The 21,102-nt window shown below is 38.8% G+C and overlaps 2 protein-coding genes across 2 annotated transcripts; both read right to left on the bottom strand.

The window, feature by feature from the left end:
* Nucleotides 1-915: 915 nt before the first annotated feature.
* Nucleotides 916-10,483, bottom strand: LOC139966006 (long-chain specific acyl-CoA dehydrogenase, mitochondrial-like). The gene is made up of 10 exons (XM_071968646.1): nucleotides 9,959-10,483; nucleotides 8,752-8,799; nucleotides 7,660-7,791; nucleotides 6,721-6,858; nucleotides 6,119-6,283; nucleotides 5,319-5,385; nucleotides 4,122-4,286; nucleotides 3,396-3,620; nucleotides 2,865-2,992; nucleotides 916-1,750 (listed from the first exon to the last, which is right to left on the bottom strand). The coding sequence occupies exons 1-10, from the start codon at nucleotides 10,045-10,047 to the stop codon at nucleotides 1,573-1,575; spliced, it is 1,335 nt and encodes a 444-aa protein (XP_071824747.1). The 5' UTR covers nucleotides 10,048-10,483; the 3' UTR covers nucleotides 916-1,572.
* A 1,750-nt stretch (nucleotides 10,484-12,233) lies between these two features.
* On the bottom strand, nucleotides 12,234-19,565 carry LOC139966364 (long-chain specific acyl-CoA dehydrogenase, mitochondrial-like). Its single transcript, XM_071969290.1, has 10 exons — nucleotides 19,316-19,565; nucleotides 18,298-18,351; nucleotides 17,892-18,020; nucleotides 17,292-17,429; nucleotides 16,817-16,981; nucleotides 15,834-15,900; nucleotides 15,400-15,564; nucleotides 14,972-15,196; nucleotides 14,447-14,574; nucleotides 12,234-13,883 (listed from the first exon to the last, which is right to left on the bottom strand). Exons 1-10 carry the CDS (start codon nucleotides 19,408-19,410, stop codon nucleotides 13,703-13,705), a joined length of 1,347 nt encoding a protein of 448 aa, XP_071825391.1. The 5' UTR covers nucleotides 19,411-19,565; the 3' UTR covers nucleotides 12,234-13,702.
* Nucleotides 19,566-21,102: the final 1,537 nt, after the last annotated feature.

Raw genomic sequence — 21,102 nt, 5'->3', positions numbered from 1 at the left:
ATGCGCCGACGAATTCTTCATGAGAGATCGTTTTCTGCGGTGAGAAGGCATAAAACTGTTCTCCGATCAACAATGGGCAAGGAACGTCTCACAGCTCTTGTTCTCATGAACACGTATTATAACACTCCTATCGACACTGACGAAGTGGTCCGAAAGTTCATTGAGAAACATCCACGGCGTTTGTTCTCTCCAATCTACCATGAATAGATCATCAATAAAACTAGCTAACTCGTACTGATGCAGATATATTTCGAGTGAGTTTTTGTAGGTGCTTTGAATGGCTAAATTGAAGGGGGTTCCCTGTTGTACTTAAATATCCAAGAATTTCACAATGGATAGAGAGAAACCCACTCCCCTTAGACCCTAGGATCACTGGAGGCCAAACCCCTCACCCTTCCAGAATCCTGGATCCGGCCCTGCATCAAACAGTGGTGACGGAACGGGAGGGGGATTGGTGGCTAAAGGCATTATGATTTTTGTATCATCTCAACTCATCTGATATGTATTACCATATTTCATAGATTGTTTTTTTCTCATCAATTGAGAAATTGCAGACATGAGATCCATATTTTCAGGCTAGGTACATGCAGCTTAGAATACTCGGGAAGTGACGTTTCCGGCCATCTGGGGGGGAGTGTAAAGCCAAAAAATTTCTGGTACACTCCGCGCCAACCGATGGTGGCGCTCCGCTTAGATGGTCTTTCGATCAGGCGCGGCTGGACCAGTCAGACCCCTCCCCCCCCCTGTCAAAAAATGCTGCATCCGGCCCTGCATATACCCCTAACACGTAGCCTTGAGACATCATCTACACGTGAAACAGTCCCCTATGGCGACTGCATAGCTTCGACACGAGAGATAGATGACGTAATCACTATGCGGCTGAGTCGAAAGAAGTACAACAACACGAACAAGTAATAATTGTATATGGTCACGTGACTATCTCACGCTTATATCGCACACCATCACGTGAAATAAAATTAATACATGTATTGACTTATATTTAACTTATCAAAGAGGTATTCTTCAGAGTGTGATGTTATAAATGGGTAACAATCAATGGCGTCAAAGATAACATATTAACATATTGTGGTATTTCATACTGTCTATACAGTTGCATTCTCCTTTAACTTATTGAACTAATAGTTCAAATGTCCTTCCTCGCTTGTCAAAAGTGGCACCACGTGTAAAATATTGTAACTGTAAATATTTTTTATCCTAATTAAACTGTATACACTGCACGGTATATTAATATGGTCTCCCCTTTGAGGACCAAATCACGTGACAAAAATGTGAATGTTGAAGAAACTGATGACAGAAATACCAACTTCTAAATATATGTATATTTGTTACTAAGGAACATATACGGCACAAATACTATTCCATTCCGATATTTCTTCATAATATAGTTCATTTATACATAAATTAGAGCCTTACTTTCGTATGAGAGGGATGATAGTTGGGGAAGACATGGCTACTGTACTTGTCAGTAAATGACAACGTGTGGTCTCCGAGTTGAGGCTCGCCAGACGGTAACGACAAACAGCTATCCGATCAGAGTTGGAATTTCATATTCTACTCAGCTATAATGTCTCTAGCGATCAGCTCCTTCATAATTTCATTGCTTCCCGCATAAATTGGCAGAACTCTACTGTCGGCAAAAGCCCTGGCAATTGGATATTCCCACATGTAACCCCAGCCACCGTGTAGTTGAAGGCATTCATTGGCTACTTTACACACTAAATCCGTACTCCTGTGAGAAAAGGACAATTTCTAAGAGAATGAGATATAATATAAGGTCAGCTTCCTTTATCTACTAACATTATCTGCTTTTGGTTACTACACTAGAGAAACATCACTTGATCCATTCCCAGCCATATAATGCTATAGTTACATATCGCCATAGTTATACCGATTCCCTTATCTTACCCCATCTTTCCCTTTAACCCTTTAGCTAGATAGCTTGCTACTATTTACGCAATGATCCCATGATTCGGTGAAATCTCCATTCTAAGGTCTGTTATGCGATACATTTTTGTCAAAGAAAGGCTGAAATACATCTCTGTCTTCAAAGAGACTAATCTATATTGAATCTCCTAAAATTGGTAAAGCAGACATTGCCTTCCCTTCCTCAGTGACGGGATACCGTGAAGCACTATGTTAACCAGGCCGAGTGCAGGAACTGCACCCACCTCAGCCCCCACCACCCTCGCATGTTGACAACACCTCCCCAACCATTAATATCACATGCAACTATGTGTATGAAAAACTTTACAATTTAGCGGATTTGAAAATTGTGTTCCTTGCTGGTGCACCCCCCCCCAACTCAAATTGTCTAGCTACGGGTGTGCTATGGTCGTCCGTATCCACACCCCAGTCCTTATTCGTATCATTTTACTCACCAATATTTACTCATTGATCCCATCCGTATTCATACACCCAGTCCTGATTCGTATCATTATACTCACCAATATTTACTCTTTGGTCCCATCCGTATTGATACCCCAGTCCTTATTCGTATCATAATACTCACCAATATTTACTCATTCATCCCATCCGTATTCATACACCCAGTCCTGATTCGTATCATTTTACTCACCAATATTTACTCATTGATCCCATCCGTATCCATACCCCAGTCCTTGTTCCTATGATTATATTCGTCAATATTTACTCATTGATCCCATCCGTATTGATACCCCATGCAATCCTTATTCATATCATTATACTCACCAATATTCACTCATTCATCCCATCCGTATATTCATACACCCAGTCCTTATTCGTATCATTATACTCACCAATATTTACTCATTGATCCCATCCGTATTCATACACCCAGTCCTAATTCGTATCATTATACTCACCAATATTTACTCATTGATCCCATCGTAGAGTCAAGTATACCTTCCGTCTGTAGTTCAATACATTTGTCAACGAAGGAACGGCTGATACAGATCTCTGTCTTCAACTCTGCCATTTTATGTTGTATCGTCTGATGGTAAATGTTGACATAACATTCAAACGTGTAATAATGACGTCATGAACGAATCTGTCAGTGAGTTCCAAGCTATCAAAAAGCAAGGATGTGGAAAACCGGTTTGGTTGACTGGGGTGTGGGTAGGGGTTCTCTTCACATTCTTTTTTGTTTTGAAAATGAAACGGTGGCGTAGATGGAACTTTGAAAATTTCATTATTTTCTTCAAAACTATTTTATCTCCAACTTTCTACTTGTTTTTCAAAATGTATTCTCATTTTATTCAATTTCTTTTTCGAAATTTTTATTTGTTTAATCTCAGATTTTGACATATTATCTCAAACATTATTTCTTTTCGAAATTTTGACTTTTTGTTACGAAATTTTGGCTTTTCATTTGACTCAATCTGTCTGTAGATTACCTGCAATTTCGATAATGAATTTCCAAATGCCTTCCTTTTTCGAATGTAATCTCTGGTGATTTCAAACGCATACTCCGCATGTGATTGAGCAGCAACGGCCACTAATAACCTCTCTCGTGGTAGTTGCTTCATAAGTTGATAAAATCCTTTGTTCACGAACGCCTCTCCGCCCAGAAGGGCTGAAGCTGGAAGGCGCACATCATCAAAGAATAGCTCTGCGGTATCCTGGGGAAAATATAGAATGATAATGTACAGAATAACTATAGCTTATCCAACGGTTGCTTTCTATGAAGAGCGAGTTTCGGGGTGGAATTGCATATTAATAGTTATCGATCAAGTGGGCAAGCAGCATTCGATAGAACAGGTTAGAAATGGTTATAGGTAAACACGTGATATCTACACTGCTGGGTTTTCTCTCAATATAGTTCTGATAAAGCAATAAGTAACCCAGCAGAGCACCCTTGTAAGACATTCAACATCATTTGTCCTTGCATACAATTGAAATACATTGTAAACATATCATTTCTGGCCATAAACGTTTAGTCTTTTGTGCTGATTCTGAGTAACAGAGGTAATAATATGTGTATTAGACTATATAGTCCAGTCACTTTAATAAGTTAAACGAGCTATAGAAACCCCCTCCCCCTCCCCACCACTGCCCGAAGCCCTTTTCGTAACACCCACTATTTAATGTAACTAATTGAATGAATGACATAAAATTCCTACCGTTGACTTTTGACCAATTTTCTCGAGTATTTTTCCTTTATTAAATCCGGGCATACCATCTTCAACCAAGAAGAGAGAGATTCCGTGAGCTTTCTTCTTCGTGTCAAGGTCTGTAATAGCCACAACGATAGTTACACCGGCCAAGTATCCATTAGTGATGAAAACCTATGCAATGGAAGGGTTAACAAAAGTAACGTGGAGAAATTCCTGAAAAGCAATTCATTTGACACGTGGTGTGCTAAATGCACTTCTCATTGGTCTTGCGATATCAATCAAACACAAGCACCGAATCGTACAGTGCTAGTGACGATGCACCTATTAACAGTATTGTGAGAGAGAACTGTCCGGAACGGCATCCCATAAGGCTGCTACGTCCTACTTTAATTATGTGCAACCAACTTTCCCTATGCTGAGTTAGATCTATAAAGAATGCACATTACTTTGATATAATGGGCACATAAATGGCTATCATTTCAAGGCTCACAATATTTAAAGAACATTTATCTTGACGTAACAACAATACATTGGGAACAATACACTAGATCTGTACAAGTTGACATGAGCTTTGGCGACTGCAACCTGATACCGACACTGGCGGCCAACATGGGCCGTCCTATTTCTCACCCTTGCTGATGGTGGCGTGCTGCTAGTTACCCATCGGTGGCACACTGGTGGTCCGAAAATGACATGCTGTCGCGGTTTACATGTCTTGTTGAGTGAAAATGAGGATGCCTTAAACTTTGAGTGTGAACGTGGATGACCATTATTTGACATTCTAGAACAAGGGCGTAGGAACCGGGGGGCTGGGGGCGCCAGCCCCCCCCCCAGTGAAAAATATGGGGGCGGAAGTATCATTCCGCCCCCCGCTCCGCGAGTCAGAAAACCCCTTTTTCATTTCCAAATGAGAAAAAAATCTCATTTGGAGCACCAAATTGCATCTATAAGGCCAGGTGAAAATGCAAAATTATTTACAAAATGGATTGGGTGTTGAAGTGTGCTATATTGCACCAAATTGCATCTGAGGCCACCTGGAAATGCAAAAAAATTCCAAAGGGGAGGGGGACACCCCCTCCCCTTAGACCCCTCCCCCAGGCCGGCCATCAGTCTTCAGCCCCCCCCCCACTCAAAAGTACCTTCCTACGCCACTGTTCTAGAATATACATGGCTAAACTGACAGACCTCAATAGATTCATATACCTTGCTTCCATTGAGTATCCAATCATCTCCGTCTTTCTTAGCGTATGTCTTGATGCCCTGAAGGTCACTGAAATGTTTAAAGAGGTCCAATAGTTGAAACTTACTCAAAAATCGGCAGATTCCAGGAGTTTTAATTTCGAACATTAATAAGAACCAGGATAAGGAAAAGTATGTTCAGTGCATACTTTATAAGTTACTATAAGGTAAGCTGTACTTAGAGATATAGTAACTAATAAAGTAAAACATAGAAATGAGCAGTAAGGTGACTGGGACTTGCTTAAACATAATGTAAACTAAGTATACATACATATATCTCATTTTGGAATATTAATCTCTCCAGTAGTGGAAACAGTATTATTTACATTAAATCAGAGAAACTGAACATTTTTTTCTACTTTTTTTTTATTTAGGTATGCCCGGTAACAAGTAGTAATATTCTTAACACCTTCCAGCCACCTATACCCCCAATTCCCGAAGATGGGATAGATGGTGTGATTAAGAAATGGTAGCAATTGATTTAGTTAGGCTATGTAAATATGAGTATATGTAAAGCCGAAAGGTAAGGGAGAATGAAGGCGATACCAAACCAGTAAAGTGTGGGGGGGGGGGGGTGAATGGACTGGCAGTTTATGAAGTCATGATCGTTTTCCAACATACGAAATTAGGGTTAGATGAATGTATAAGATATTGCTTAAATCATGCCCAAATTTTGGCCCAATTTTGGTTGCGTTTGCCAGACGTTTCTGTTCTTGTTATAATAATACATTTAACGAGAATTGACAGGCAAACGATTGCTATACCTGCCAGCAGATGGTTCTGTCATAGCCAAGGCACCGATAACTTTACCCGCCGTCATTTCTGGTATAAACTTCTCAATCTGTTCCTGTGTGCCGTATTCAGAAATATATGGCATAGCGATATCACTGTGCATTCCCCAGCAGGAACCAGCACAATTTGCGTATCCCCTACGACAGTCAAACGAGAAAGAAAAACCATGTTAGTGTGTGGAAGTCTTTCTTTCTTTTCTTTTTTTTTGGATATGTTTCTTGTGAATTTCATTGAGCTAAGTAATGAAATATGCCTCCCTTCGAAATAAATATAAAACTGATTGAAGCAGCTATACAAGCACGTAGCCAGGAATTTTATTATTATTTTACTTGTTGGGGGCACCAAATATGAGCTTAAACTTGCGGTAAAGCAAATCCACATGGTGTGTCGCCAACTCCGCACGCTATACAATATGATATGAATCAGCCTATTTGCTTTGTACGACTTTGTACTGGTTTACGAGCCTGAGTAAACAGTAACAAATTAACATGCACATATTACGCACATCTGTATAATGGTCATGGTTGCTCCTTGCTGCTCCGCGGCCAACTCATTTAGAACCAAATATACTTACTGCTCTTCTATCACAATAACCGAGTCTTTAAATTCTCCTCCGATACCTCCATGTTCTGCTGGTATGTTAATACCGAGCATACCTGCGGCTCCCATCTTCTCCCAAATTTCCTTGCCAACATGTTTCTGCTTTTCCCACCTTAGAGATTTAAGAAAGAGAAGTATGATATCGATAATTTGTGTTTTGTTCTTTATACTTGGCCACTCTCTGTGAGGAACTCCATCTGGAGAAAGTCATTCTTTTCACCTACCAGTGGCGTTAGAAGCCATTAAAGTTCCCTGGAAATATTTACTGCTGTAAATACCAGGTGGCATAAGTGGGACATTGCAAATTTTATCTCGAAATTTTTTTCACGATATTTTCTCGAAATAGGCCTATAGACTGTTTTCTATTAATTTCGATTTTTTTTTTAGTCTCAACGTTGTTTTGTTTTTTTAAATTCTATATTGAATTTGTTCTCTAAAAACAGTTATAATGTTGTATCCTTCCTCCAAATTTCGATTAACCTTTTCTCAGAAATTTCGACCAAATTCTAGAATTTTGAATTTACTATATCGACGTTGGAACTGTTCGACGAAATCATTTTTTCAACTTTATATGCTACACTATAATTTCGACTTTCAGTTGAGTCTTAAAATTAGACTTATTTGTAAATAAAAAATGACTCTCTTTGGCTTTCTATCAAATTTATAACAAATTTATATGACGATTTGTCCATGTAACTGTTTCTTCTAAACTTCTAATGAAATTTTGACTTTTCATCTGAAAACTTATTAACGAATGAGAGACAATCTAAAATCCGAAGTATTTCGAGGTTTACGACAGAAACTGAAATGTTCTAATCCGTAATCTGGAGATCCTGCCAAAACAAAACGTATGTCCCTCCCTCACCCCCCCCCCCCCCTCCCCGCGGTTATCGTAAGATCAAGTTGTACTCACTTGTCTTGGTTAGGAGTAATTTCGTCTCTATAAAATCGTCTCACCGATTCTCTGAATATATCGTGTTCTTCGGTGTAAATATCTCTTGTACCGATATCCATCAATGATGAAGCTTGGGCAATATGAGGCCGTCTGACAGAAAATATAGAATTACATGAAAATAGCAGAAAATGTAAGTTTATATGATCATCATATGATACAGTTCGACCCGCTTTCACTTTCCGCAATGAACCGTTGTTAGCAATGTACTGCTCCCTCCAGAATATCTGATACTACATGAACATACTCAAGCCCCCTCTATATTATGCCGAATAGGGCAGAACTATAATAACTATAGCATATCATCAGTCAGGGGGCGGATGCCCCCCCCCCCCTGACGGACTCAAATGGACTTTTCGCCCTTTTCAGCTTTTTACCACTTTTTACTTATTCGCAACTTTTTTTATTGCGCTCTCATCTACCTATTGACATTTGTCACATTTTGTTGGCGATGACATCTATTTATTCTTCGTTTATCTGCAAATTAGCAAGGCACGGAAAGGGTCATTTCCGGCGATCTAGAGAGTATCTTTACTCAAAAAAATTCTGTACGCTCCGCGCCAAACTGTGGTGGCGCTCCGCTTAGATAGTGTCGTAAGCGCCCCTAGGGACCATTCTCGACCCCCCTGACCAATACCCCTAGCTCCGCCATTGAACAGACATCGCCTGTGCATTTGTAACGAGATGGGGTATAGTACTTCTTCATCATGTTATCTTTGCAAGTTTCGATCAGCAATATTAAATATCTATCACTAAGACTCATAACGTAATGATTGAGACACATATATACTGGAAGGTGAGAACCTGTTGAAAAAGCTGTTAATTCACTAAAAATTAATGTGTTCTTGTATGTTAAGCAGTGAGTTGAATAGTTCTCTGATAGTAGGAGCGAGATCTTTATCACAAGGTGTAACAGTATCGTTAAGAGAGCAAACAAATTGTATAAATGTCTTGTACAACAATGTATGTTAACAATATTATTGAATAAACATAATCCCATTCGACTACGACGTTGTGATACTTTGACCTTTGAACTCTCCTTATGTAGATTACCTTTTTTCTTCTGTTTCATCCTGAATATCGGCCCCAGCTTTTGTGGACCTATGAAAGAAATACAAAATGGAATTATATAATAACTCAATATTGATATGTTCTCAGCAGTAGGAATTCAACCCCTAGGCAAAGGTGCTGCCCACATTTGATTGAGGGGTATCCGTTCCCAGGACTACCACATCCACCACACTCCCTCCCTCCCTTTTCGTGTAGTATATAAACATTGTATAATCATGTGAAGGAAACAGTTAAATTATTTCATTATGTTTAGAACTTCCCGAAGTTTCATACTTTATCCTGATATGTTTTGAACTTATTTCCCGCTGACAAATCTCTTCGACAGTAGTTTTAAATCAAATTAATAGCGAAAGGGTGGGGGTAGAAGAGGAGAGGTTAGATCTACAGTTTCATTCACTCATGTAACAAATAAAACCTATAGCTATTATCATATTGTAGGCAACATGTCTTACAAGAGTGCAGCGTGACGAATCAGGCTAAGTTACATCACCGATGATTAACTTTGTATAATACAGCATCACGTGTACTATCACGTGATGTCCCATTCGATTCTTAATAGGATATAAATCTACCACAATAAAAATATCAAGAAAATAACTTAAAAATGAAAACACTATCAAAGTGTCCAGACTGCAGACTGCAAGACTGCAAGAAGTTCTGAGCCTGCCATTTCCACAGATATAAAGGAGTATTAAACATATTGAGCTATGACATTTCTCGTTTGTGGCAAATGATTTCAGAGTGACTGTAAAATGATTCGACCATTTTTAAAACTAAATTTAGCCTATTTTGGGGGCTACATATACATAAATACATACACACACACACACACACACACATATATATATATATATATATATATTTATATATACGTTGAGGAGGCAGTAAAAATGCTTGTTGAACTTGCTGCATAAATTACCATTATTTGACTTCTGGCATATTTTGGGTCAACACTGAACAACCTTCAAGTTCAAACAGTCACCCGAGTCCAGATTTTACTAATTGATGATAAACTTTGCGACATTGTTGGCAACCTCTGGCTCTAGCATGCTAGAAAATTTACACAACTTACTGAAAGACGCTCACTCAAAAGAATGTCCATTACTCTATCGCTATACTGGTTGTATATATAGTTGAAGTACACGAGTGTAACATTTTTCATGAAATAAAAACATTTCGGTTTACTTACCTTAAACAGGTTCCAACCGAATTAAAATTAAGAGAACGTGAGAGATTATTCTGACCACGGAAGATGAGCCTTGGTATTCTAGCGGCCATCTTGTTTAAGGTGAAATACTTCAAAACGTTTTTCTTCGGCTAGTGCACAAAAGCAATTTCACTGCGCACCCGAGGAGGTCACTTTAAGTGGTCTTTGTATGGTCAGCGGTCAGTTTCCTCCGACCTTTGTTCTATGAGGTAATCTCGAAGATGCTGCTGGAGCTGCTTACAATTCAAATTGCCCTTTGGAATATCAAATACGGACTGTGACATAACTAAGCAATTATTGGGTGAAATAAACAAGTTGATGGCACTTGCATGCTCGGATGCACCAAAATGCTTCTCCTGTCGGAGGTTGGTATTTTTTTATGCAAAACTGGACAGTTTGGGATGCAATAAACTGGCTTCATCAAGCCTTACAGGATAAGCACATGTTTTTGGGTCAGCATCTTCGATTAAAAGGAAACTGAAAGTTGTAGGCCTCCATCAGTACTTCTGTGAACTCTCAGCTGTTTTTATGCTCCCCCCCCCCCCACACACACAGAGGGAGGCGTATATGTGGAGATAATGAGGGTAGGAGTGAGTGTGGGACTGGGACTCTACATGACAGCGTCACATTCTCAATATATATATTGAAAGATCTCAAAGGAAATGTTTGCACTAATGAAAAATGTTGGATGCAGCAACAGTCCTTGCCCATCCTACCAACCACCTTCATACACGAGCGAGAAGATCACATACAATAATAAACCTTAATTATGCAAAGAGCATAACAGATCCAAACCATGAGGTCAATAATGATGTTAAGTGTCATCCCTTGAAGATAAATATTATGGAAATCCTGCCATCGTTAATCCATTACCTTTGCAATATGCTTGATTGAGTACCAACATAATCTTATTTTCTGTCGTTATCGAAGCTTTAAATCGTAATCGGTGATTAAACCGAGATTAAGATAAAATTCGTATGATCAAACATTCCAAGTATTTAAATTAGCTCCAGTCTGACTACAGTGGTTGTGGAGGAGGGTCAATCTTGTTTGTGGTGATGGAAGGGGTGGGGAGAGGTGGGCACACGGTGTTGACTTGAGGAGGCAAACCAAAAATTATTTCTCAACTATCCGACAAACTTGATCATCTGTACATTCGGTTTTCAACAAAAGGTTTTTTTTTTCAAATAATAACTTGAAATGGGTACTGTTTAATGGGAAATATACTTTTCATTACAAACTAGAATCACTTCTTACATACGAAAAGTGGCATTTTTTTATTACAAAACTGAAGGCGCGCCCTATGTTGTCAACCTCTGCACCTGTCTTCGTAATTCTGCGCAAAATAGTTCACCCTGCTATATGCCGTGACAACTCCCATGATCCTAACAACCTATAGCAATGTGCACCACCCTGTAGTTATCATATTCTGTGAAAGGTTGAAACAGACCAGATTTAATAACAAAGCCCATGTTTCATTGTTTTTGTCAGAATGGCCTATAATATACCTTATAGACCGCAGAGCCGCATATTCTGGTTGTTTTATAGATCTGACACATTATACATTTTCTACGACCCACCTTTCATTTGAGCTGTTTTCTACGACCCCCTGCAAACTGTCACATACGCCCAGTCGCGTAGCGAGGAATTTGCCAAGGGAGGGGCGAAGCCCGTAGGCAAACTATCTAAGCGTAGCGCCACCATTGGTTGGCGCGAAGCGCACAAGAAAAATTTTGGCCTAAAAATGCCTCCCAGATCGCTGGAAATGGCACTTCGCAGGCCTTGTAAGTTGCATCTAAGCATTTTCTATTTTGAAATTACTAGCGATATTATAAAAATCAAAAATATGCCCAAGAGGGGGTGGTCTTCTCCTTCGCCCCCTTGGCTACGCGCCTGCATACGCCTATCATTAGTTTTCTGGGGACTTAAAATTCCAAAAATATAAATTAAGTAACGGTATGTAGTTCCTGCCAAACTAAGCCTTGTGTAATGTGTATAATATAATACTCAAGTTTGGAACAGTACATATTGTAACTGGTTTTACAACTCTACCAGTGACGATCAAGTGGGCGGGCGAGGAAGGGGAGATTGGAAGCCGGTCACTTTATACCACCACAGAACCCACCCACCCCCTTCTCCTCCCACCCCCTCATCGCGTCATTCTGTGATTTGGTTTCGCCGTTCCTCCTTAACTGTTAATGTTTATATAACATGGATCAAGTCTTGAAATACTTAAAAATGAAGCACAAAGACCGCGTTCTATTTAGTCAGATTTATGTTTATTTACAATATGAAAGCTATCTGCAGACAAAGAAGTATGTAACTTGATTTTATTTACAACGAATTAAATTCACGTACAAAAAAAATTTAAACGGGAAACAGGTTACACAGGAAACAGGTTACACGGGAAAACATGGATTTATTTTGTTACAATAGCTACCGGGATTCAACCATTCTGTTGAGGCATTACTTTTGCTACACAATGGCAAGTTAAGTTGAAAAGCGCGTTGTAGTCTATCTATAGTTACGAATATATAACTGTAGACCCATCATAGAGAAATACGCAATAAAGTACGAATAGATGATTGAATCACCATAATAGAAAACTGACTAACTGTACATTACATGTATAAAAATATAAAATATATTACAGTTATCTCAAGTTCTCATTCGACCACTCCCATACTGTCAATCATACTGCACATAGACGTAGGAGCCCAATTTGATTTGCGGGGGGAGGGGGGCTGTAATGACTTGCCCGAAAAATATAACAAAAGTTTTTCGCGCGCATGTTCATATCGTATAGGCATGCATCGGTTATTACATCGCATGCCAATTGCATACAATCATTTGCCGTGTTATTACCGTTCCATATTAGTTAAAAATTTGGGGAAGTCGTTACAATAATCATGATAATAATAATATCAATTTAACCATTGAAAAACACATTGCAATTTATGTTTCTTTCAGTAGGTGTCCATAAATTTCTCAGCATATTGCCCGAATTTTCACAAAAATATTTGGTTGGGGGGCTGCAATCCCCTTCCCAGCCCCCTACCCCCACCCCCCACCCGCCTCCTACGCCTATGATACTGCACCCAATGTTAAAGAAAGATTGCAATATATCATAATGATACTGAATAAAATGATATCCTTACGGTTTCCTCGACGATTTACTAAATGAATTCCACCGAAAATATGAAAGATTTGTATCATTCAAATTCTCACATTTTTCCAAAAATATTCCGACGCAAACACAAAAAGTTTTATGCATTCAGTTTTGAATATAAATATGTTTTCTAGTTGTTCTTTTATTAGGAATTAGGCATTTTGCCTCTTCGAAAGGATCATCGAAGGGAATTTTTTTTTTAATTTGTCACTACTTCTGCATGACCAACTGTCAACGATATGTGAGCTTGGAACCGCATTCCTGGTGCAGCAATTTTATCATAAAAGCTTTATGTATACATTTATGTATTTATGTATAAATGTTCATATATTGACACGTACTTTGCGCACAATAACCATGGTAATGTGGAAGAGAGCTTTGTTATACGCCGGTCAACATCGACATTGCTTGTACTCAATTTACCACAAAGATAGAGTGTTCAGCGGAATTTAGAGGAGAAGGACGTAACTATGACGTAGCTTAACGTCATCTAACGTCATCTAACCGTTTCATCCAAACGTGGTCAGCTGTTCAGTCACATGCCACTATTTTCTTTTTCACTTTTGATTTACAATATCCCTGGCGATAAGTTCTCTCATTATCTCGTTACTTCCAGCATATATTGGATAAACACGACAATCAGCGAAGGCCCTCGCTATTGGATACTCCCACATGTAGCCCCACCCACCGTGAAGTTGGACGCACTCATTCGCAACTCTACAAGACAAGTCAGAACTCCTGTATATGGACAAAATAGAAAGTAAACGACTTAAGTAAATATACTAGTCTCTTAGAGATTTATATCCAATTCTGAATATGTAACATGCATAGTGAATACCTATAGATTGAGCAGTGACAACATCAGACGCCATTGACCATTCCACAATCAAGTATCGTTGGGTATCCCAGCATTCAAGTTTTATTTTTTTCTTTCTTTTTGTTTTTCTCTTAAAACATGTCACAACAAGTTAAGTGAGTAACGTTCTGTACAAGCTTGGCTTTTAGTTTCGCGCAAATATTCGCAATAATCTCTCTAGTCGATTAGATAAACGAATTCAGCTTCGATCCATGTGCAACTGAGACAGGCTATACTAAGCACATCTACTATTAATGACAAACATGAGTTAGGCTATAAGCTTATTGACGTCTTTCTCAAGTTTGTATCAATTGTGGTGATATGTGCATCACAATTGAAAAGGAACAGTTTATGTGCATGTGTGTATTTGATGACGTGATAAATTATGCTGAAACACGCTTTTTTTTCTAGCAATATAGTTTTACATTTTTGCTTCGTTACTTACCAGTATTTACACATAGATGCAGTTGATGAGTCTAATCTCTTCTCTTCGCTCAGCTGAATACATCTATCTACAAAAGCGCGCGAAACACAGAGTTCTGTTTTCATGGTTGCCAAGCGATGTTGTATCGTCTGCACGTAATAAGAGAGGGATTAAAATCATACTGTAAAGTTACGTCATGAACGTATATCATACTGTAAAGTTACGACAGCTATGATTAAGTGGAAAAAACTCAACGACAATGTTTACCATCATTCAACCCCTCCTCCCGCCCAAACCCTTCTTCACCGCTGATCTGTCACGTGATATAACATGTTACGTGATGGGTAGTTAACTATATACCAGTCTCATGCGGCTGAAGTTCATGGCTACTCAAAAGAAACAGGTGAATATTTAAGTTTCCTTATTTGGCACGTGGTTATACCTCTCCCACTGGACTAGAGGTAGTCCGAGTGGGAAGACTCATAAGACATTGCTCTTACTATTAGGGAAATGCAATTGTACAAGAAAGAAATAATTATTATATACCTGCAAATTCGATAGCTTCTTGCCAAAAGCCATTCTTTTGTTGACATACTGCCTGGTGATTTCAAACATGTACTCGGCATGTGATTGGCTGACGATACCAACTATTAATCGTTCACGGGGTAACTGCTTCATTAGTTGGTAGAACCCTTTGTGTAACAGCGCGCCTCCACCCAAAACTGCAGACGAGGGGAGTCTTACGTCATCGAAGAATAACTCATTGGTGTCCTAAAAAGAAAAGAAAATATCTAACATTATTACTATCACGTGCACATATATTCTGAAACTGTACAAAATATGTTTAAAGTATGTTGTACGTTTGTTTGTTTGTTTTTTGTTTGTTTTGTTTTTAGCATATCAGATTTTGAGCCTCATTCTTATGACACGTTCTAAACGTCCTTAAAATGCATCTGAAATCTTTATGCACTTACTGTCGACCTTTGACCGACTTTGTCAAGAGGTTTTCCCTTTGCGAATCCCGGCATACCGTCTTCGACCAGGAACAACGATAATCCATGGGCAGCCTTCTTTGCATCTGGGTTGGTTTTTGCACAAACGATAACCACATTGGAGAGATAACCATTGCTGATGAACACCTGCGTAAATAGAACATGATGTAAGTTAACCCGTACTGTATATTCATATGCATCGTGCCCTCAGTGTCATCTAAGTCTGATATTGCAGGTTAAGTTAATTGTAGAAACCCATATGCTATATACAGTAACACAGCAAAGTTGGAAAAACAGTTTCTAATTTGTTTATGACAGAAGTGACATTTACACACTTCCCTCCTCTCTCTTCCCAATTCCAATCTCTCAACTATAGCGGGTGTATTGATTTGACTTTAACACTACGATGATCATACCTTGCTTCCATTCAGGATCCAATCATCGCCATCTTTCTTGGCGTAAGTTTTCATACCTTGTACATCGCTGTCAAGGAATATATAAAAAAAAATCAACTCAGTGATTGTATAAAAGATCGATATATCGATAGAGATACGTTTTGCACACTTAACTTAATTTCTTATCATTAATCAATCAATCTGTCTATCAATCAACTATGCCAACGGCAGTCAATTCATTCGTAAACAAGGGCGTAGGAACCGGGGGGCTGGGGGCGCCAGCCCCCCCAGTGAAAAATGTGGAGGGGCGGAAGTATCATTCCGCCCCCCCCCCCCCGCTTCGCAAGTCAGAAAACCCCTTTTTCATTTCCAAATGAGAATAAAAATCTCATTTGGAGCACCAAATTGCATCTAAGGCCTGGTGAAAATACAAAATTAAGTTTACAAAATGGAGTGGGTATTGAAGTGTGCTATATTGCACCAAATTGCATCTGAGGCTACCTGGAAATGCAAACAATTCCAAAGGGGAGGGGGACACCCCCTCCCCTTAGACCCCTCCCCCAGGCCGGCCATCAGTCTTCAGCGCCCCCACTCAAAAGTACCTTCCTACGCCACTGTTCGTAAATGTATCCCGAGTAACTTAAATCATAGTCAAACTTTTCTAAAGCTCTTGCCAAAATAATAGGTTTTTTATAAAACTAATATACATATACTAATAATATTAATTATTTTCGCAATTTTAAAGTTACGAATCCCAAGCAATACAGAGACTAACACATATATATTAAAGGAACAGGTAAAGCAAAGGAGAAAAGCAAAGAGAAATGTTTTCGATGTCTGATTTTGAATCAACTTGACAGACATTTCTTTGTTGTGCGTTCTGCAGAATGGGCTCATAAATTCACTTTTTCATAATAAGTAGGAATGTACACTTCAGCCCTATTGCCCAAACAATGTCATTAAAGCTATCAATTTTCTTTTGTTTTAAATGGCTGAATATTTACCTGCCAGCCCCGGGTTCTGTCATTGCAAGGGCACCTATTTTCTCTCCGGCTGTCATCGCAGGAATGAACTTGTCAATTTGTTCTTGTGTACCATACTCTGAAATATAAGGCATTACGATATCACTGTGCATTGGAAAGCACGAGCCCGCGCCGTTTGCGTAGCCTCTGTGGAAAATAAAAGACAAGAGAACATTCCCAATAGGTGAATCAACAGAAAAATTCAGACAGGGATGGCAGTGTGGTGATTTTCTTCAATTGATTGGGGGAGGGGAGGGAGTGGGGGAGTGGGATGTAGGAAGGACGGTAAGATCGTCTACGGGTTACCGAGAGTTCACTGCGATATTCCAGTAAATGTAAATGAAGGCCTACTTGTCCCCTCCCGGCGTCAGAACTTTTCATGATACCTCTGGTTTCAACCACTTGAAAACAAAGACACGTTGGACAAATTTCTTAAAATAGAGGGCGCATAACTTACTGTTCTTCCGTTACTATCATGGCGGCTTTGAAGTCCCCACCGATGCCCCCTTTCTTATCCGGTATGTTGACACCAAGGAGTCCAGCGGATCCCATCTGTCGCCATAGGTTTCTGTCTACGTGTTTTTGCCGTTCCCATCTACAGCAAAAGAATTGGGGTCATGGTATTTACGACACATACATGGTTTTAACAGTTAATGGTATGTACTATATGGCGTTTACGATACATGTTGGTTACGGTACATGCTGTTTACGGTACCAGTAATTTACATGGTGTTTACGAAATATGTTGTTAACCGTGCACGGTATTTACTCGGTACATATTGTATCTGCTGTTGATTCTGCTCGACATTCATCTTGAGGCTTAGCGAGTTAATGTATAGTTTTGAACACATTACGTTAAATCCTGAAATTAATTAATATTCTAACGGCAGTGAAATGATGATAGTCCTATGCTTTACTTATTAAACAAACAAAACTAAATAAGCACTCTTTCAGTTTTCATTATGACCTATATGAAAGTTTATATCCCTTCGTCATACTTTGTGTACAATGCATAATAATTTAGATCACTATACGCAAATGTGTATTCTCTTCTTACCTTTCTTGATTTGGAAGAATCTCATTTGTGAAGAAACGCCTGACATGCTCTCTGAAAATGTCATGTTCCTCTGAAAAGATATCTCTAGTACCAATGTCCAGTAAACTCTCTGCCTGTCCAATATCTGGTCTTGAATGATTTAAAGTGACAAAAGGAATCTTAAATCTGGAGTGTTCCAATGAGCGGGCAATTAAACATGTCATTATCATTTACAATGATATTAATCATTTACTTGATATTATTTGTTTATACATGCATAGCATCATCTCCTATAATGTTCACAAGTAGACTGTAGGCAAATATGCATTGACTCATTGATAGTGATTTCATGTTGACTCGGCAATTGCATCATAAATTGTCATTGGTTGCTGAGGTATAAATATTCATAAACGGTTTGCGTGTTTACCTTTTCAATAGGTTTTCTTCCTCAATTTCAGCGGCAAGACTCGCTTTCGTTGACCTGCAGTAAGAATAACAATAGGTTATCTAATGTGTTGTTTTGATTGATGGGGTGCATTTGACATGTAACATATTGAACGAGAAAACGATTTGAACAAGAAAAGCTTTTCACTTTAAAATAATAAAATGAAATATCTGTTTATGGCCATACTTCATGTTTGAAATAGATGATAGATGTTATAGCGTATTGTAAAGTCTAATGTCCGATAGTGCGTTCCACAATAAACACATAGGGGCCTACAACTCTTAATCATACCAAAGGCTTCCTGATTAGACGATTAAAGTCTAGATGTAAGGGGGCTGGGGTAGAATCAAGTTCTTTGGTTTTCGTACCTAGGCTCTATCATGGGTGACAGTTTCTTGTTAAAAAGGAACCCATACTTCAGGGCAAAATGCTTTGAAAATTAAGGGCAATGATTATATGTGGTACCGCTCCTGTTCTTCTCAGATACACAGTACTCAATGTGGATCGCTCATTAAAATTTAAACAAAATTATGTGACGTAACTGTTCGTGATATTTCAGTTGACGTAACAGTACACAATTCATGTCCATATGTCAGTACAGTTGAAATGTAAGAGAAATGAGGTTGAGGGTGGTTGTTGATTTCCATGCAAGCCAAGCCTATATTGGGTGCAGTTTCCTTAAAACATTAATTACTAAGTAAATGTAGGTCACTTATCAATTTGACCAAAAAAATCGTACACTTTACCTCGTAACCAATGAAAATAATTTAACCATTTTGCCGCGCATTTATTTACTTCCTATAGCGTATACTATATATGGAGAGTTATTAAAAAACATCTGGTAAATGAGTAATCTCGCCTTATTTCCCCTTCAGTCCCTCCCTGTCTCCCTCCCTCATTCCCTTCCCCACTCCCATTCCCTTCCGCCCACCACTCCCGCCCACCACCTACATCAAATTTGTATATGAGGATTTATTTCTATAAAACAAAAACTGCTTACCTGTGAACCACTTGGATCACGGACAGAGTCTTCAATCTTGCCTGGTGTAAATATTGCACGTTCTTCAAGAGAAATTTACTAGCTAAGCTCGTCATCTTTGCAGAATTTTTTTTTCCTCTTCTTTTTACGATTTTGGGAATGATTATTGTAGGCCTAAGTAGATGAAACTATTCAGGACTTTTTCTATTTGTTAAACTTTCAACTTCTGTTTTCTGATGTTTCACCTTCCTCGAAGCAGGTCTGTGGATTTATTTCTCAAAACATCTCTTTTATATGAGGCTAAGACCTTGTTGGAGATAGATCGTACCTTAACCCATTTCTCTGAAACTTTTCAGTAATTGGTGTTATGTAAACGAAGGGTAAACAAGGAGGACAATAATCCACAAGGACATGCGACATTGTCAAAAGCGATAAACAAGTACCTTGCTGTCTGCTTTGTAAACGAAAGACAGTTAAACATTAACCAGAAACAGGTTGAACGACAAGCCTGTGACCGTGAACTTACTGATTACGAAATACAACTTGGCCGTCTGCTGATGAACAGACCATATAAAAGGGCGCCACCACGAGTAGTGGTAAGATAAACTTTCCCGTCTTCCCAATTGAACCGATTGTTTTGATGGGCAAAACAATAGTTCAGTGACAATAGCTACGTATATGAAGCATAATATAATATATCCTAACTCTTGTGTTCATTACAATGTAATCCTACTGTTAAGTGTTCTTGAATCAAATCTAACTAGAATACTTTGACAGACCTGCAGATCTATGTACTACGAAGCAGCCACTGTTCTTTAGTTATAATAGTCAGTATTGGTCCCAAAGTTTAGCACTCAGCAAATTGCTAGAAGTTTCCAAGAGTACATTCCTAGAGGCTCTGGTCCTCCATATCATTTGCAGCCATCTATATGGCTTACTAAAATTGACAATTAAATATCGCAGTGTGGGTTACTGCGTTGAATAGGGCAGAAAACATATCCCTGTTGAAATTTGAGAATAGGTGACCATAATCTGACTTTCTAGCATATTAAGGGGCAATTATGATGACCTATAAACCTTCATCTATTATGACGTAAGGTACATTAATATATCATTATTACTATTAACTGTCTGTAAGATATTTATCTTTCATCTTTCAAACCATTTCTCCTGATATGGTACAACGATATACGACCGATAGCAAAAAATTGCCGATTCTTCTGTCAAACCAGTATCATTCTTTTCGGGGCAGGGGGAGGGGGGGGGTTCGCTCGAAAATTAGTTGATCTACTGGTGAAATATAAATCTCTCCCAAGCCATTTAGGTAGGTTAAAGTTGAATGCATAACTATTTGTATCCAGTGTGAAGGCGTAAACATGTCAACAAATGTTTGTCTTTGTATATCGTTCGGCACATCGTTCAATCAAACAGATCATACAAAGTTCACGCTCACACAAACCACCGCGTTCTGTCCGTTTGCTTTGGAGACGAACCACAGAGGTTAAAAGTTTAATGAGCAGTGGAAAATTCCCATCCAGTTGGGACGGGTATTCTAAATAGTGTCCTTTCTTGTTTCTGACAGTATGAGCACTTTGAATATCTGTTTCGATCAGATCGAGGCAAGGATCTATTCATACTGTCAGTACGAGTGCTTTGAAGTATGATATGTGAGAATTAACAGATAGTGGTAATTAGCTTTAAAAACTGGCTGGAAACCTATTTTACTAACTTGCGTATATGATAATGAAAATAAGCCCGTATATATATGGCCAATATACTTGCTCAGTTGTTTGAGATGGTAACGTTGG

The sequence above is a fragment of the Apostichopus japonicus genome, chromosome 4, assembly GCF_037975245.1.
Source record: "Apostichopus japonicus isolate 1M-3 chromosome 4, ASM3797524v1, whole genome shotgun sequence".
NCBI lineage: Eukaryota > Metazoa > Echinodermata > Holothuroidea > Aspidochirotida > Stichopodidae > Apostichopus > Apostichopus japonicus.
Note: the sequence above shows the minus strand (reverse complement) of the source record. Positions and strands in the feature narration are given on the sequence as shown.

What these genes read in the sequence shown, in the direction of transcription:
- LOC139966006 (XM_071968646.1), bottom strand. Translation starts at nt 10,047, where the DNA reads ATGGCCGCTAGAATACCAAGGCTCATCTTCCGTGGTCAGAATAATCTC. An exon ending in AAATTGGTCAAAAGTCAACG is followed by an intron (nt 3,621 to 4,121) that starts GTAGGAATTTTA and finishes TATTTTCCCCAG; the next exon opens with GATACCGCAGAGCTATTCTT. An exon ending in ATTCATTATCGAAATTGCAG is followed by an intron (nt 2,993 to 3,395) that starts GTAATCTACAGA and finishes ATTTACCATCAG; the next exon opens with ACGATACAACATAAAATGGC.
- LOC139966364 (XM_071969290.1), bottom strand. Translation starts at nt 19,410, where the DNA reads ATGACGAGCTTAGCTAGTAAATTTCTCTTGAAGAACGTGCAATATTTA. An exon ending in GAAGAAAACCTATTGAAAAG is followed by an intron (nt 18,021 to 18,297) that starts GTAAACACGCAA and finishes AAATCATTCAAG; the next exon opens with ACCAGATATTGGACAGGCAG. An exon ending in ATTCTTCCAAATCAAGAAAG is followed by an intron (nt 17,430 to 17,891) that starts GTAAGAAGAGAA and finishes CTTTTGCTGTAG; the next exon opens with ATGGGAACGGCAAAAACACG.